General features: G+C 37.1%; 2 protein-coding genes across 2 annotated transcripts; both read right to left on the bottom strand.

Moving 5' to 3' along the window:
* Nucleotides 1-1,865: 1,865 nt before the first annotated feature.
* LOC306988415 (uncharacterized protein) lies at nt 1,866-7,956 on the bottom strand. Its single transcript, XM_079593399.1, has 3 exons — nt 7,857-7,956; nt 6,953-7,098; nt 1,866-4,292 (listed from the first exon to the last, which is right to left on the bottom strand). The coding sequence occupies exons 2-3, from the start codon at nt 7,005-7,007 to the stop codon at nt 3,310-3,312; spliced, it is 1,038 nt and encodes a 345-aa protein (XP_079449525.1). The 5' UTR covers nt 7,008-7,098; nt 7,857-7,956; the 3' UTR covers nt 1,866-3,309.
* A 34-nt stretch (nt 7,957-7,990) lies between these two features.
* LOC306988397 (uncharacterized protein) lies at nt 7,991-17,784 on the bottom strand. The gene is made up of 3 exons (XM_079593357.1): nt 17,732-17,784; nt 17,007-17,152; nt 7,991-12,151 (listed from the first exon to the last, which is right to left on the bottom strand). The coding sequence occupies exons 2-3, from the start codon at nt 17,059-17,061 to the stop codon at nt 10,755-10,757; spliced, it is 1,452 nt and encodes a 483-aa protein (XP_079449483.1). The 5' UTR covers nt 17,062-17,152; nt 17,732-17,784; the 3' UTR covers nt 7,991-10,754.
* Nucleotides 17,785-18,870: the final 1,086 nt, after the last annotated feature.

Genomic DNA, 18,870 nt, shown 5'->3' with positions numbered 1-18,870 from the left:
GCGATGGTGGAGCGTTTTTAAGATTTCCACTCTGGAGGGTGGTTTCACTTTTTTTTACGTTTTTAAGCCCCAAAAACGCCGTTGCCGTGTAAACGAAAGGCACATCCGATAAAATATTTATATTAAGATGCTAAGAGTCAAAACTAATGTAGTAGGCCTTGCTAGCTGCCAATTAGCTAAAATATTAGCAAAAATGTCATTACCACAACATGTCTTTACCGGAGCAAATTTAGGTGTTGCGGTAAAGACCTTGTGTTGCGGTAGAGACAAATTAAAGGTTTACTGTATATTCAATTACAAATATTCAGTATATTATTAGTACTGAAGTATATATTATATATTAGTATATATATATAAACATGCCATTGTTTAACCCTAGATGAGACTTTAACATTGTGTCCTTACCGACACAACATGTCATTAAAATGAGCGGGTGTCTGCGGTCACCCGCGGTTACGAGTCATCCAAAAATATTTTTAATGATATTCGTGTCGCGGTCGGTCGGGTCGTTTGAAATAAAGATGCCAATTAAACCTTTGTAATTTATATAGTACTAGACACAATGTTCTATGAAATACATAGGCCTACACTTTATTGGCTGAATAACAGCGCGAGGATGACGCACGAGCTCAGTCAGAGATGACAGTGGGAAATCCTTATTTAGCCTACCTGAATGTTGAGCGCATTATAAACTTTTGAATAAAAGCTGACGCGGAACAAAATGCCCGATTTCCCAACACGTTGAACTGAGCAATGCCATTGTGCCATTTTAATAGGCTACTTTTAAACGCATATAGCTCAGTAATGTCAGTTTTATGTATTTTCTGAGAGGGGGTGGGATTTTTGTTGGGAAAGTCGGGGGAGAGACGCACACTTCGATTAGACTGGAAAAACACATGCAGCATCTTAATTGTTAAGAAAATGAAACGAAAAAAAAAGAATAAATCAAGCCTTTATTACAAAACACTAGGCGATATCAGCATTCAGAAAAATGTGCAAAAATGTGTTCACATTTTCTTTTTGCAAAAAAAATATTTTTGCACTTAAATTGAGATGATTTACACATTGAAATAGCAACATCTGTCATAAAAAGTTAAATATGTTATATTTTGTGTGCATGGAAACAATTGACATCTAAGGTTACTGTAAAAATTTTACATGGCATAGAAAAAAAACATGAAATTCTCTAGTATATTATTTTTTTATATCAGGATTTACAAAACTGCATCAAATGTTAAAAAGCTATTTAAATATATTAAATTTTTATAGAAGTTAATAAAGAAAAATTTATAAAATGAACGTTATTGTAACGTTGCGGTAAGGACACTATTTAAGAAGATGACCTGAAAAACATAAAAAATAAACATGTTCCGGATTAAATTCTTAATGACTAAATTCTATTTTGTGTACATTTTTATATGTATTACAGACTGTGATGATTCAAATTTAAATTCATAGAGGCTGATTTTTTTTAAATTGGGATAGTCAAAATTGCACATAGTTGCAGAAACACCGAATTCAACAGTAATATACATTTATTTTTAATATGCAGTTCAAAATAAATACTAGAGCAGAAAAGATTATGTTTACCTTATATTCTTGGTATCTTGTGAGTGAGGTAGTGTGGTGGCCCAGTCTGTCAGCAATGTGGCTCAAGTGATAATTTCTGTTTCCATAGAATGAATTTGAATTTGAAGAAGAAATTGTACAAACGTGTTGTAGGCTATATCCTCAACGAAAGGGAAAGTCTCAGCACTGCATAGAGTTTGTAAGCTGAGATTCCCTTGTTCTGTAATGTACTAGCCACATCTGTGATTCATTAATGTGGGCCTCTGTTCGAATGGAGGAAGGGTCTCTCTCTATGTCAGTGTTTCCCAAACCTCTCCTGAAGGACCACCAACACTGCACGTTTTCTTCGTCTCCCTAATCAAACGCCTGATTCAACTCATCAGCTCATTAACCCATGTGATAATGAGCTGATGAGTTGAATCCGGTGTGTTTGTAATGTATAGTCTTATTGGTTGAAGTTGTAAGACTCCCCTCATATTCTTCCTATATATGCTAGACAAAAGAATAGATAGGCTAAAGTTGAAGCTGCATTAGTTTCCCCAGCGCTGCTGGTTTATTATTCATTCATCTGCTAATAAAAGACTGGAGAGAACGGCACTTTTGTCGGAATCTTAATTTCAAACAGCCGGCTTATTTTCTTTAATCATCCCATTTCTGTGATACTAAGTATATAGCAGCAAAACTTCAAGTATTCATATAACAAAATATAAAAAGATGCACAAATAACGTATAACAAATTAAAACAATACAACAATCACTCCTTTAAAAATGTTCATGATTGTATAACACAGTGAACTGGCTCAGTGAGTGAGGGCTATAGTGGTAACATCATCACTGGGAGGCAAAATCATCAGTGGATTATGAAACGTGCCAAATGTTGTTCATAATGACAAACATCTATAAAATGACATATCAAACAAAACTAACAGTGAGCATGGCACGCTAGGTCGAACTGCAATATTTTTTTCCAGCTGCTTTTATTTCTGCTGGTATGAAAATTAACATTTACATGTAGGCCTATAAAAAAATATACTTTACTTTCCTTTATGAAAGAGAGTAAATGAACTAAGAGTTATACATATTGTAGGGGGAAGTACAGTTAAGACTCATAGACCAGGAGTCAAGGATTTCAATCAATAATTTTACTAAAAAGAAAGTTGTTTGCAAGGTCAATAGCATAGTTTGTTGGCCGTTACTGCTTTACAGTCTCATTCAGCAATACTTCTGAACAGGTATCAGTGATTTATGAACGAGTCCCAAGAGCACAGGACTCCAAATGGTTAACACATTGGCTCTGTTTACATCTGGTATTAAAAAGTGTTTTCGTCAATCCGATCACAAGTGGACAGCGCTAAATACAGGTGTAAACGGAGTCTGAAACATTTTGAGCTTGTCCACTTTCGACCACTTCCATAGGTTGTCAAAAACGAGTTTGAACGGATTGCTTTCGTAGACGTTCATGTGGTCGATTGTGTTCGAACATCCGAAAAAAGCCGCGTACTCTCTGCCCACTGACTTAACGCATAAACATTATGGGAAGTGCACTAGTCAAACAGGATTTAAACTTTGTTGGCTAAAGAACCAAGTTTGGTTTAAAGACGAAAAATGTACCAAGCACAATGTTCTCTCACCATTCCTGATTCCTAACACTCACTCACAATGTTCAGCGTGGTCTTGTGGCTGTCAGAGCAAATTGCTGCTCTCTGTATATTTTTCCATCGTCTCCGGCCACAACTGCCCCTAAGTTAAACTCTTCCCACATGGAGGGCAGTGATACGGCTTCTCTCCGGTGTGGATCCTCTCATGGTTTTTCAGATGTTCTGATCGACTGAATCTCTTGTCGCAGTGTGAACACTTGTACGGTCTTTCTCCAGTGTGAATTCTCTGATGCAGCTTTAGTTCTCCATCTCTAACAAAAGTCTTTCCACAATCAATGCACACGTGATTCTTGACACCGTTGTGTCTTTTCTGGTGTAATTTTAAAGTACCCAAGTGACTAAAACTCTTTCCACACAAAGAACACACGTAAGGCTTCTCCTTTGTGTGAACTTTCATGTGGTCCTTCAGCGCATCTGCCCTGAGAAATGTTTTGCCGCACTGGTCGCAGTAAAACGGTCTTTCTCCAGAATGAGAACGCAGATGCGATTTTAAACTGCATACCTTTCTGAAACTCTTCCCACACTGATCACATGTGTGCGGCTTCTCTCCAGTGTGGGTCCTCATGTGTTCCTTAAGGGATCCTTTTTTTGCAAACCCCTTCCCGCACTGATCACATGTGTGTGGTTTCTCTCCCGTGTGGATTTTCATGTGATCCCGAAGGCCTCCTTTTTGTAAGAAACTCGTCCCGCACTGATTACATGTGTGTGGCTTCTCTCCACTGTGGATTCTCATGTGAAGTTTAAGACTCTGTGTGTATGTGAAACTCTTCTCACACTGACCGCATGCGTGCTTCTCTCCAGTGTGGATCCTCATGTGAACCTGAAGGTTTCCTTTTTCTGTGTAACTCTTCCCGCACTGATCACATGTGTGCTTCTCTCCCGTGTGTATTCTCATGTGTCTCGTCAGGCTTCCTTGTTCTGTGTAACTCTTCCCACACTGAGGACAGGTGAACGATTTTTTGTCTCTTCTTTTCAGTAAATGAAAGTGACTCAAAAAATGTGCACCAGTTTTGACATTGTGATGTTTCTCCTCCGCTCCACTCTCCTCATTCTCTTTCATCAGGTCTAAAATAAAAGTAAGAAAGGTTAAATTTTCAGTACATGAAAAAAAAATTGTGACATTAAACTGAACCCTGATGTAATAGCATAAATAAGTCAACTGCTATAAATTGATCATTTTGATGCATTATATAAGAAATCGGTCATTAATTGCCTTTACCAATCCTTCTTCCATATATTTAAGCTTTTTTCTTAATCTGATATATATCCATTTCCAAATCGCTGGTCCAATGTAAGGTCACAGCGATCTGATGACTATCAGATTAGCAGGCTCCGCCTCCGGAGACCCAGTAGACAGATTACTGTAAATACAGATTACAGATTCTGTAAAACAAGGTAAAGTTAGAAGAACCGGAGAGTCGCGTCTGCTCTTTCACAGCTCGTCTGCTGATGTGAGGAAGCATACGCAATACACAAAGCTGTTTGCAACTACCCAGAATGACAAAATAAGAGTCTAGGGATGCAACAAACGGTTATTTTTTATAATAGATTAATCTCTTGATTCATTGATAAATCTGATGAAAAAAGATATATATATTATACATAAAAAAAGAGTAGTAATTTTTTCAATATTTTAATCCATTGTTCTGTTTGGTGCTGATACACACACCGGTACACGTTCATTGAAGTCAAAATGGACATTTTCACAGGACATTCTAGCATTTACACATAATGATATAAAAATAAAATGAAAGTTATGCGCCAAGTAACACATCTGTCAAAGCAAGACAGGGCAAGACCCAGTAAACGTCTGACGCACTTACATAAAGCATTCTCATGTTTTGGACAACTTGGATCGTGTACCCTGTACGCAGCAAATCAATCTGTGTCCTCTATTTTCCATGAGCGTTTGGCCTATAAAAATATGTTATTTTAATTGACTGCAGCAATTAAACATTTGTCATTTGATTGATCATTTTATTATATTATCAAATTATTATTATTCATTTCAATGGGGAGCGGGCGTTTTCCGGCAACACGCGCGATCGCGGCCGTTGGCGACCTGATGGGGCGTGTCTGGCTACGCGACAAAGTTGAGATCTGTTTAACTTTATGCAAATGAAGAGCGACTTTCGGGAGCGACAACCAATAGAGTGAAGTCAGTGGAGCGCGCGTGATCATCCGTCACTCTCTGACAGAGGCAAGTTGAACGAGAAACTAATTTTAGCAGTCAGAAACTGTCCTATAAGTTGTGATATATCTCCGTGTGCATACAGTGGTATTCACAGTACTGACTCAGAGCCTGATTGGTTTCGTGAACCCACATAGACCGGTATTTTTCCGTTTGTTGCAATTAAATAGCCGCGATGGCAAAAAGCACTCACAGTTTCATCTTTAATATTATGCATGTTATACTGATTCCATTTATATTTAGAATTTTCCTTCCAAAATGTTTGTTTGTAGTGGCAAGAAAACGGATTTGTTGGAGAACATGGAGAAACATCCGTGAATGTCACTCACAAACATTACTAGGCAACCAGTAGCGGGAACGCCCACTAGTGACCTCACCGCCAGCCACTGGCGACCTGCAGCGACAAAGTCGCTTGTAGTGTGAACGTAGCTTTGGTGAAACATCTAGACGAAGTTAAAAAAACGCAACTACAATTATTCAACAAAATGTTCTATTTATTTTCATCACTTCATCTTCTGCTCTTCTCTGGCTTTCTCAGTCAAACTCTCAGGCTTATAGAAGAATTATATCTTCTGGCATTAATTTGGCGTCCGGGTGAATCTAGATCGGATATTTTTTTATGTGGAGATTCATCCGATTCATTGTCACATTTCAACATATGAGGACAGTGGTGCTGTAAATCCAAAAGAGTTCCATACGCCGAGTATGCATGTGTGTTAGTGGGTACATATTGACCTTCAAGACCCCAGGCACAGTTGCCTTTACACATGTCATAGAGCTCTCATGAGAACAGTACAGAACAAAACATGGGTGAGATTCTTAGTCGCGTCTCAGATGTTAACTACAGACATTACATTGTAACATTTAATTACAGGATAAATGGATTTAAGCAATGATTCTATTCATTTTTTCCCCCACAATCCGTCGAACCAGCATCCAACTCAGAATGCTTTGATTGGCCAATCAGGAGTCGGTCCAAGTTGAAACATTTTTACCTGCCTCAAAGCGCCAGGAAAAGCTCCAAAAACAAGTCACCTAACAGTTTCACCAACAGCACCATACAAATTAAAACGGGAACGAAAATTTGTAACCAAATGGAAATTAATTCGACTGGGTTATTTATGAAGACGGAGTAATGGTCTGTGGCGTCTGTCGGGGGCAACCCAACCCCGCTGACAAGTAAGTGATGTTAGCTAGCTAGCGTTGGCAGCCGTGTAGTGTAAACAAGCATTAACAGCATTTGTATTGGTTAAATGTACATAGTTAAATATTAGCTAATGTTCAGATGTAAAGTAGCTACACGTTTTAAAGTATCCCTTGGTAAATCAGCCTCTGCCGGGTAGAAAGTGGCATTTATCAAAAATAAATGATACAATTAATAAATCTTTACCCGGACAAGTGACTTTTGTGCATGGACAAGTGAAATATAAATTTACTTGTCCAAAGGACAAGTGCCTCAAAAAGTTTATGTCAAGCCCTGTTATTGTTCTTCAGTATCATTAATGAATCATTAATCATGAATAAACACACCAACCTCTTTGATTTTCAGTATCTTCGTGTTTTATTCTGCAGGGTTCTGGATCATTCATGTTCTCTAAACTCTATTTCTTCACTTGTAAGATGATGAAAATATTCCAGCATTTAATTGGCAAATTCCTTTGGAGAATAGGAGAAGCAGATCTGAAAAAAAAAACAGTTATTAAGTTACACATTTTAAGCATTTATGCTACATTTAACTATACATCAATCAAAATATAAAATAAGCAAAATTATTTTATATTACATTTTTATTCTGCTTTTCACTTGCTGGTATTTTTGTCATTGGTTATTATTTATATTGTTTTATATGAGAAAAAAAAAATCACAGACTAACAAAATGAATGAAGTTATCTGGTGAATTTAAATTACTTGTGACCATTTACAAGTGATCTAAAGACTGATTTCAAGAGATCTTGAGGTGAAATTGTTGTAATGAAATTAAGAGATTATCGTTTAATCAATTATCAGATAATTTCACATAATAGTCAGTATATATTCTGATATATAGTATATATTCAATAAAATTGCACTGTAATAGTATTATTTCTCACCCACAATCTGAGACGAGCATAAAAATAGGCTACATCAAAACGTTTTTGGCTTCGTTTTTAGTAACTTCTTTAACATTTACACAGTGACTTGACTTTTAGATCACGTGAGTAAGAGTAACATTACATCAAGCATCAAAACAATCATACAGACAAAAGCACTGTAACAGTTTTGACCAGCTACGCTAAATGTTTAGAGTAGGCAGGCAGACGCCAGAAAAGACACAAATAGTATAGCACAGAATTCGGTGGGGGGAAAAAGACAGAAATTATCGCTAAAATGTTGCTTATAAAAAACTTCTTTTTTTTTGCAAGATTGTGTAAATAAACAAAGCGCTGTGAATTGCTCACCTCGTCCTCGACTGAGAGAGAGAGAACGCCGCTGGTGACGTCATCACTGCGAGACGATCTTTTGCGTCCGGAAAAGACGCAAAATGAGTATTGCATACTCACTATACACTTTTTAATGGTCTTTTTTTTATTTTCAATATGTCATGTACAAACAACATTGCAACAAAAATATATAATTACAATATGACAGTAGGAGTAGGTGCAAAAGTGCATTGCAGAAAAGAAAAATAAATAAAACAATAAAGATATTAAAGAAAAAGGTAAAAAAGGAAAAGGGAGCTAGGGTTTACTTTTCAAGTCATGTTATTCTATTGTCCCTATACACTTAAATAGGGTATTTTTTTAAACAAATATGTGATTAAACCATCGATCAGGACCTAGTGATTTACCAGATTTACTCTGTTTTAACTCTTGTAAGGTTATGTCCATCACAACAAAGTTCAATTGATTCAATTCAATTGATGAGACATTATTACTTACGATCTGGAAAAAAAAAGTGAACTAATAGAGGAAAAAAATGCAGAAGGACAATGTAGAGTAAAATGTAAACCCCTCATTGGCTAATTTGTATTATGATTTGAATGTTCTACTAGGTTCACTATAAATACTGGGTTATTTCTTGTCGCCTTTTTCTAAATGAACAAAGTACGTCTACAATACAGTTGATTGATCCTTCGTCGTGTTAAAATCACCTTCAATAAAATTATATCCTGTTGGGTAGTTAGCTTTGAGGCCATTAAATTATGAATTGTGTTTCTGTCACCAATATATCCTTATTCTGGATGTGGACATCATACCCCTACACCTTAACTAAAATAAAAAAATATATATTTTGTCTAAGTTTAGGGCCGCTGCAAATTTTGCAAAAAAATGGCCTTTCTTTAAACAGCATCCTTTTAACCCCTACAGTTCAAAGAAGAAAATGAGTTGTCAGATTTTAACATGAACAATTAAACAGATAGAACTATAAATTGAACACAATATTAACAAGAATAAAGATTTGTCTATTACAAACCAGCCTCTTCATAGACAATTGGAAAAGTTTTTGGGGCACACCTGACCTGTTGAAAAGAGATGGTATTCATCCCTTCTGGGATGGTGCTGCTCTTTAATATGGCACATAGTCTCAGAGCTCAAACATGACAATCTGGGGCTCAGGTCAGGAAGCAGACAGACTGACTAAACCGACCGTCTGCTAGCTGTCTCCCGTCACCGAGGTCAGATAAATCCCATCACACAGAGACTCTTTCACCTAGATATAATCACATAGGCTGCGTTTACACTTGGCATTAACATGCAACCTGTATCCGGATGTTGTCCTCATACACATTGAAAAGACGAGTGTAAACGCGTTTCTGATCGGAATGTTATCCGATCCGCGGATCCGATTCAACTTATTTGAAACGTACAATAGACGTCAATCTTTAAAAGAGTTTATTTAGACTTACATGACACCGTGTTTTCATTTTAATTGTGCAACATTATCTGAACGAGGCGATCGCCTGTACAATCACAGTCAGTCATGAGATCTTAATAAAGAGCTGATAATCGGAATACACTTTTTAATTTTTTAATGTTTTAAATGTTGAATGTTTTTATTGTTTCGGCATGTTTATCAATTCATCTTGAATTTCTGTCAAATTTACACGCTGTAACCTTAAACCCAGATGATCGATCATTATGATCAACCCAGTTATTTTTGTATGATCAAATCTGGAAGTATTCCTTAGTTCAAAAAACTTTATTTGATCTAAAACTGGAGATTGCATAGAAAAGTAAAGTGAGTGAGTGAAAGCAATTGTGACATTGTTTCATTTGTATCATCTTTAGCCTACTCTTAATCTGGTGTCGTGACAGACCTAATTTAAATATTATGGGGAAAAAGAAATCTGATCGGTTATCCAGATCACATGTTAATGGCAAGTGTAAACGCAGTCATAGAAACTCTGTGTCTGTTTCCAGAATTAGGAAATACAAAAACACTCAAACCACTTTAAAAGGTAAAAAATTAATTAAAGATCAACAAATAAAAACAGATATAATACAAATGAACAAATGATAAAGCTCGGGTTGCTAAATATTCTATCCCTTTCTTCAAAAGCACATATTGTAAAGGATATGATTACAGATCATAACCCAGATGTGCTGTGTTTGACAGAAACCTGGCTGAAACCAGCCGGATCCAGTTCAGATGAAGGACCTGCACCTAGACACGACCACAGCGCAGCCCTGAAGTGTCAGCAGAGACCTTGTCAACCAGACTATCCCCTGCGAAAGCCTCATTTGAGATTTTCACGACAAACGTTTTTCCTCTGGTTATTCCAGCGTGGATCTGCGGATGCAACTGGGAATGCTGTGTTGTGCATGCCGGACCGATGATTGGCGGTGTCACTTTGTAAAGAAAGACTATGCGCTTGCACACATATGCATACAAACACGCATGCATATGGACTGAACGCGTAGTGCGCTTGTGCATGCCGTCGCTGTTTTCACAGATTCATGTTTTTTAATTTTGCACGGAGATGATAATGGTATCGCTTTCAAAAATAATTTTCAAAAACTTGCACTTTGAAACCAACATTAAAGTTGGCGTTCTCAGGCCACCAAAACACTTATCACGTAAATATATGACCAGAACACATTACACGGTTTTTTTCAGTTGAAAACAGTGTCATGTAAGCAGCCCCTGAGTTAATAATGACTAATGCTTTTTACAATGGAAATTAATTGAAAAACAAACATACTTAAACTAGACAATGACTTTCTTCTAGAGTTGCTGTACAGCCAAAACAATCTTTTTTGCATTATTTTCCTGTTATCACTCTAAAGCTGCTTTGAAAAAATCTGAAGATGAACTACTATGACTGAGTAAAACAATAAATGAGTGAAACTCTTCCCTCATGGAGGGCAGTGATACGGCTTCTCTCCAGTGTGGATCCTCTCGTGTATCTTTAGGTTTCCTGACTGAATGAAAGTTTTGTCACAGTGTGAACACTTGTAAGGTTTCTCTCCAGTGTGGGTCCTCTCATGTCTTTTCAGATGTGCTAACCAACTGAATCCCTTGTCGCAGTGTGAACACTTGTAAAGTTTCACTCCAGTGTGGATCATCTGGTGTGATTTCAGGATTCCTGACTGACTGAATCTCTTGTCACAGTGTGAACACTTGTAAGGTTTTTCTCCAGTGTGGATCCTCTCGTGTATCTTTAGGTTTCCTGACTGAATGAAAGTTTTGTCACAGTGTGAACACTTGTAAGGTTTCTCTCCAGTGTGGATCATCTCATGTCTTTTCAGGATTCCTGACTGACTGAATCTCTTGTCACAGTGTGAACACTTGAAAGGTTTTTCTCCAGTGTGGATCCTCTCGTGTGCCTTCAGGGATCCTGACTGACTGAATCTCTTGTCACAATGTGAACACTTGTAAAGTTTCACTCCAGTGTGGATCCTCTCATGTCTTTTCAGGATGTTTGACTGACTGAATCTCTTGTCGCAGCGTGAACACTTGTATGGCTTCTCACCCGTGTGGATCCTCTGATGCATTTTCACTTCAGCATCTGTAATAAAGGTCTTCCCACAATCAAAGCACACATGATTCTTCACACCACTGTGTCTTTTCTGATGTATTTTTAAGGTACTCAGCTGAGTAAAACTCTTTCCACACAAAGAGCACACGTGAGGCTTTTCCTTTGAATGAACCTTCAGGTGGCTCTTCAGGGATAATGCTGAAAAATATAATTTACCACATTGATCACAGCTATATGGTCTCTCTCCAGAATGAGAAAGCAGATGTGATTTGAAATTGCTTTCTTGAGCAAAACTCTTCCCGCACTGATCACACGTGTACGGCTTCTCTCCTGTGTGGATACTCATGTGTTTATTAAGGCTTCTTGTTTTTGTGAAACTCTTCCCACACTGATCACATGTGTGCAGATTCATCCCAGTGTGGATTCTCATGTGTATATTAAGGCCTCTTTTTTTTGTGAAACTCTTCCCACACTGATCACATGTGCGCAGCTTCTTTCCAGTGTGGAACTTCATGTGATTTTTAAGGGCTATTTGTTGTGCAAAACTCTTCCCACATTGATCACATGTGTGTGGCTTTTCTCCAGTGTGGATTGTCATGTGTATCTTCAAGATTCCATTTTCTGTAAAACTCTCCCCAGACTGAGGGCAGGTGAAAGATTTTCTCAAAGTAATATCAGTCTGTGAGGGACTTGAAGATTTTTCACCAGTTTTGAGATGATGTTTCTCCTTTGCTTCTCTCAGTTCTTCACTCTCCTTGTTGTCTTCCATCAGGTCTAAAATGAAAGAAAGGTTTAATTTTCAGTAAATCATAAAAATTGAGCAATGAGAAGGGAAAGAACATAAAATTAACCCTGATATTTTATCAGAAAGAAATCAATAATTGCCTTTACCAAAAAAATCATATATTTAATTTTTTTCTTAATATGATATCTATCCATTCCCAAATCACTTGTCCATTGTAGGGTCCCAGTGATCCTGGAGACTATCAGCTTCTCAAGCCATAGGCAGGGAAACATCCTGGATTGATTCACAGAATACAGTGTTCATGGGCAGGTTAACTTACTTTGATTTAAATACTAAAATGGTGCTGTCAGCATGTATGTGAGTTATGTAGGGGTAGGATATTTACCAGTTGAGATAACCCAGGGGCAACTACTATAAATTTAATATATAAATAATCATCATGGTTATGCTCACATAACTAGGGGTGCACATCATTTTTTTGGTCTGGTTCTCAAGGGAGAACATGGAGATGTCGCTTGATCCTCACACTTTATGCACCACACTTACAAGCTGCCTATGTAAAATAACACTATTTGTTCACTGTAGAAATGAAATATAGGTTCATCTTTATTAAAGCTGTATCATCTTTTGGAAATGGATCTGAATGCCTTAATTTAAAAAATGAGGTAAAATCCAACCTTTAAGGACAACCATCTTTGTGAATGAATAATGTTTCGTAAACAAATAAATGTTCTTCCTTAAAATACGGGGTGAATAAGTCAGTACACCCCTATGTTAAATTCCCATAGAGGCAGGCAGATTTTTATTTTTAAAGGCCAGTTATTTCATGGATCCAGGATACTCTGCATCCTGATAAAGTTCCCTTGGCCTTTGGAATTAAAATAGCCGCACATCATCACATAGCCTTCACCATACCTAGAGATTGGCATGGGCTACTTTTCAAAAGCATCTCTCAAAAACTATTAAAACTAAAATACTAGAAAAATATATGATGTAATATATTTTTATATTAGTATCGATGGGTTTCAGTCACGTGATTTTTTTTAGTTGTGGCCTCCATATTTAGGACCTTTGCGTTAAATTGCGTGGCCTCTCCTTGGTGACCGGAAAGATGTCGCACACTAAAATTGCACACCTCACTACAGACGAAAAGCAACAATATTTAAATCAAATAGATACTTTAGGTATAGATCCGTATTTACTGTCAAACGAACTGCTGACTCCACTAAAGTCTAGTAAAAACTTGCCAAATTTGACGTTTGCTCACATTTACATCTACCTCTTCCACAATCCCTCTCCATACACCAGAGAAGCTCAAGGCATTTAAAAGTACTGAAGCTTACCGCTACTTCACCTCAGGATGGGTTAATGATCCCCAAATCTATCATCTGGAGATGAAGAAAATGTTCTTGATAACAGGAAGGGTAAGTGGCACTCTGTTTATCAAGCGATATTAACGTTACACGAGTAATCGCTGCATTGCTGAACTGAATTGCTAATAATGTCGGTAAAGCACATCTCTTGTATTATCAGTGACGTTTGGACACCTTTATTTTCATGTATTTGTATAGCGCTTTTCACAATATCGTTTCAAAGAAACTTTACAGAAAATGCACGTCTACATTACAATTTTTTAGGGTGTCCAAGTTATGCAGAAATTTGACAACCAGTAAAAAAATATATATTTTCTGCCACGAAAGTTTATCCTTTTTATTTTAAGCCTTGTGTAGGGCTGAGCAAATATGGGCAAGTATAACTTTTAAAGGTATACCTGTGAATTAAGTGTGGCACAATGGCCTTCATCATCACAGTGTGTTAATGTCTATCTAGTACAAGGGATTTCATCAATATGCTGATTGAGGACTGTTGGGACACTCCAGGCACAGGATGGTTCTGCTGGGAGAGACAGAGTCATTTACACCTCAATGACACGTCTGTACCATTTGCTTCACAGGACATATGATTTCAACTACATACGGTTTATTTACTAGTGTGTTCTAATGTAACTATGCCATGTTTGGTCTCATCTGACAGCTTATAAACTGAAATGAATGGTGGTGAACTTAATAGAGATATTAAAGTATCCTAATTAGGTACTATTGGTTAATCATGCATTGAGGAGAATGTTAATGTTCTTCTCCCGCTCTTGATCACCACCCATTTGCCTCATCTTTTGATTTCGGTCTTGGTATTCCTCTCATGTTTAACAATGCTTTGCTCAGGATATAGGAAGGAAAGGTAACTGTTGATCTAGCTTTAACCCCGCCACTCCTGCACACCAGTGCGTAACCTCATACTACAAGCAAGGCTTTTACGGCTTATGGTTAAGGTTAACAGGTTAAGGTTAACAGTATCGATCATTCTAGCAATGTCCAAACATGGTGTACTGTTCTTTAAGCAAATGTGGTTATTTTAAACCAGACAAAATTTTCATCCATAAGAAATTATTTTAAGGGTGACACACAGGTGAGGGCACTTCTCATCCGGGCAGCTGTTGACTCTCTGGAGTCAGAGCAAATCACTGGAACAGAACAATACATCCACACAGAGCAAACCTGAGCTGAAGGATCGAAGAAGTTTCAATAACAACCTGTGTGTTGCACTTCAAGCAAACATAGATTGCTGTAGATTTATTTTCTTTGTTTTTAGATGTAGGTTCATAATCATTTATAATCATTTGTCATTCATGTACCGGTAGTTGTCATTTGACTGATCAATTTATTCACATTATTAGCATTATTTACTCATTTTATAATTTAATCATAGTATTATTATTCTTTAATCATTTATGTCTTTTTATGCTTTTATATTACTTATTTTACTTATTCCCCTGCTCTTGCACTGTTTGCTATTGTTGTTGAATCTTATGATGGTGTGGTTTGAAGGGATGTTTGTCTTCATGAGTTAGAGATAAGAGAATGTCTCAATTTGAAGGATGATGTTGTGAAGCAGTTCATTTCCAAGCTTTTTCTTGGTATAATAACACTTGTTGGAATTGTACTGGCCAGACAAAGTCAGAGCATTTAGTGTAACATCAAGATGAAGTCTGAGCATTGAAACAAACGCAACTACAATTATTCAACAAACTCTGCTCTATTTATTTTCATCACTTCATCTTCTGCTCTTCTCTGGCTTTCTCAGTCAAACTCTCAGGCTTATAGACAATTCACCTTTGGCTAAGCCCCGCCCCCCTTAGTTACTGTTGCTACCTCCGACAACTTCATCTGGGCTCTGGTTTGGTATCAACATGGCTTATGCTGTGACAGCTCTTCCTGCTGAAATTTTATCAAACTTTTATAAAGCAGCAAATAAAGTGTCCGATAGAAGTAGGCAGAAGGGGCTGTAATATGCGTTCGAAAGCTATATTCAAGAAATACCGGTGAAACGCAAGCAACAACATGGCATCCAAATAGAGGCAAAAGCATAACGGTCACAGTCAAAAAATGAATCACCGCATATCCTAATCGAGACGGAGGCTGGGACTAACAATATCAGGAGAAACACTGTTCATGCAAAGCTGGGTAGGTCTCTATTCACTTCTATAATCATTATTATTTACAAAGCAAACGGACTACGCGAGTATAAAGTTGTATTTATTAGCAGCGTGTGCTAGCGTATCAACAATTAGGGCAGAGAACCGAAATCATAACCTAAACCAGCATACAACTGTCTAACTAGTATAACTTCACAGTAAGGTTAAAAGCTAAATGTATCTTAGAGCACAAAAGTGTGTTGTTGATCCTTGAGGGGTTTAACGTTAGCTGACCGTGAGGACGTCCACACAGTTTAATCCAAAAACGACACTTGTCAGTATTTAACTTCGGTTTTGGGAAGGGGAAAAAACGGACACTCCCCTCCAACCTCTCTGGGAAACGCGTATATGTGTTACAAATGCCCCCGGCACAACGTTTAACCATATTTTTAATAAAACGACGACGTAATAGCCTGCCGAGACCAAACATATGAGCCGCCTGCGTTGAAGTCAATGGAGCGCCGTGAAAAAGTGTCGGACCCTCTGTGGGAGCTCGTTCTTGGCTGCGCTGTGATTGGTCAATCTACATTCTAGGGCGTGGCTTAGCCAAAGGCGAATTATATCTTCTGGCATTAATTTGGCGTCCGGGTGAAGCTAGATCGGATATTTTTTACGTGGAGATTCAACCGATTCATTGTCACATTTCAACATATGAGGGCAATAGTGCTGTAAATCCAAAAGAGTTCCACACACCATGCATGTGTGTTAGTGGGTACATTGTGCATTATTGACCTTCAAGACCCCAGGCACAGTTGCCTTTACACATGTCATAGAGCTATCATGAGAACAGTACAGAACAAAACATGGGTGAGATTCTTAGTCACGTCTCAGATGTTAACTACAGACATTACATGTAACACTTAAAGGTTGGGTAGGTAAGAATTGTCTAAAGAACTTTTTTTCAAATTGGCTTAAACTGTCTTTATATACCAATACATAATTAAAATGCAAGTACTCTGAAATAGAGAGTATAAAAATTGAGTGACTCTAGTGTATTTCATCTTCAAAAAACACAGCTCATTAATTCCTACCGGGCCGAAACAAGTGATTGGCTTGCGCGACTGTCACTCTCCGCCGCCATGACTACCGCCGCTATTACTGGCTCTGCCCACGTGCGCGCAGTCGCGCACCCGTTTTTAGGTGGGAGTGAATGGAATTAATGAGCTGTGTTTATTGAAGATTAAATACACTTTCCAATGCATGCCATATAGTATTTGCTACTTTAACTGTTATTTCACAGTTCTTATGACTGTTCTTCTAACAACTAAATCTAATGCATTGCTTCAAGTTTCATAACCTTATTGTTCTTCAGTATCATTAATGAATCATTAATCAAGAATAAACACACCAACCTCTTTGATTTGCAGTATCTTCACGTTTTATTCTGCAGGGTTCTGGATCATTCATGTTCTCTAAACTCTAGTTCTTCACTTATAAGATGATGAAAATATTCCAGCATTTAATTGGCAAATTCCTGTGGAGAATAGGAGAAGCAGATCTGAAGAAAAAAAAAAAAAAATTATATGAAACCTAATTTTTTTTCACAGACTAAAATTAATGAAGTTGAGAGGTGTATCTTTAAGATCTCGAAAGTGTTGATCACTTTTCTTGTCTGTTGCACTGAAATGACGTTGTGTGACCATTTAGATCAAATGATCTAAAGACCATTTTCAAGAGATTATCGTTTAATCAATAATCAGATAATTAAACATAATAGTCAGTAGCCTATGCTATTCTGAAAAAGACGATAAAATCGCACTGCAATAGCATTATTTCTCACCCACAATCTGAGACGAGCAAACCATACAAATAGGCTACATCAAAACGTTTTGGCTTCGTTATTAGTAACATTTACACCGTGACTTGACTTTTAGATCACGTGAGTAAGAGTAACATTTCATCAGGCATCAAAACAATCATACAGACAAATGTTCAGAGTAGGCAGGCAGACGCCAGAAAAGACACAAATAGTATAGCACAGCATTCAGTGACAGAAATGAGCGCTAAACTGTTGCTTATAAAAACTTCTTTTTTTTGCAAGATTGTGTAAATAAACAAAGCGCTGTGAATTGCTCACCTCGTCCTCGACTGAGAGAGAGAACGCCGCTGGTGACGTCATCACTGCGAGACGATCGCCGCCATACACTTTTTAATGGTCTTTTTTTTTTTTAACAAACAATGTACAAACAACATTGCAACAAATATATATAATTACAATATGACAGTAGGATCAGGTGCAAAAGTGCATTGCAGAAAAGAAAAAGAAATAAAATAATAAAGAAATTAAAGAAAAAGGGGGAAAAGGAAAAGGGAGCTAGGGTTTACTTTTCAAGTCATGTTATTTTATTGTCCCTATATAATCAAATAGGGTATTTTTTTTAAACAAATATGTGATTAAACCATCGATCAGGACCTAGTGATTTACCAGATTTACTCTGTTGTAGCTCTTGTAAGGTTATGTCCATCAAAAAGATCTGGAAAAAAAAGTGAACTAATAGAGGAAAAAGATGCAGAAGGACAATGTAGAGTAAAATGTAAACCCCTCATTTGCTAATTTGTATTATGATTTGAATGTTCTACTAGGTTCACTATAAATACTAGGTTATTTTGTGTCGCCTTTTTCAAAATGAACAAAGTATGTCTACAATACAGTATATTGATCCTTCGTCGTGTTAAAATGACCTTCAATAAAATTATATTCTGTTGAGTAGTTAGCTTTGAGGCCATTCAATTATGAATTGTGTTTCTGTCACCAATATATCCTTATTCTGGATGTGGACATCATACCCCTACACCTTAACTAAAATAAAAATATATATATTTCGTCTAAGTTTAGGGCCGCTGCAAATTTTGCAAAAAAATTGCTTTTCTTTAAACAGCATCCTTTTAACCCCTACAGTTCAAAGAAGAAAATGAGTTGTCAGATTTTAACAATTAAACAGATAGAACTATAAATTGAACACAAAATTAACAAGAATAAAGATTTGTCTATTACAAACCAGCCTCTTCATTAGGGTTGGGTATCGGTTGGGTTTTATCCGATACCAGTACCTACTTGGTATTTTTTAAACGGTTCCGGTGCTTAAAGGTGCCATGTGTAAAAATTGAGGTAAAAATATCCAAAAAATGAGCTACACGCATCAAAAGAATGAGAAGAAATAAGGGCAATGATGTCATTAAAAAAATGTCAAGTTATAGTGCTGCAGAGATATCAAC

Source organism: Phoxinus phoxinus (genome assembly GCF_949152265.1).
Source record: "Phoxinus phoxinus genome assembly, chromosome: 20".
NCBI classification, from domain to species: Eukaryota; Metazoa; Chordata; class Actinopteri; order Cypriniformes; family Leuciscidae; genus Phoxinus; species Phoxinus phoxinus.
This window is presented reverse-complemented; position numbering and strand designations above follow the sequence as displayed.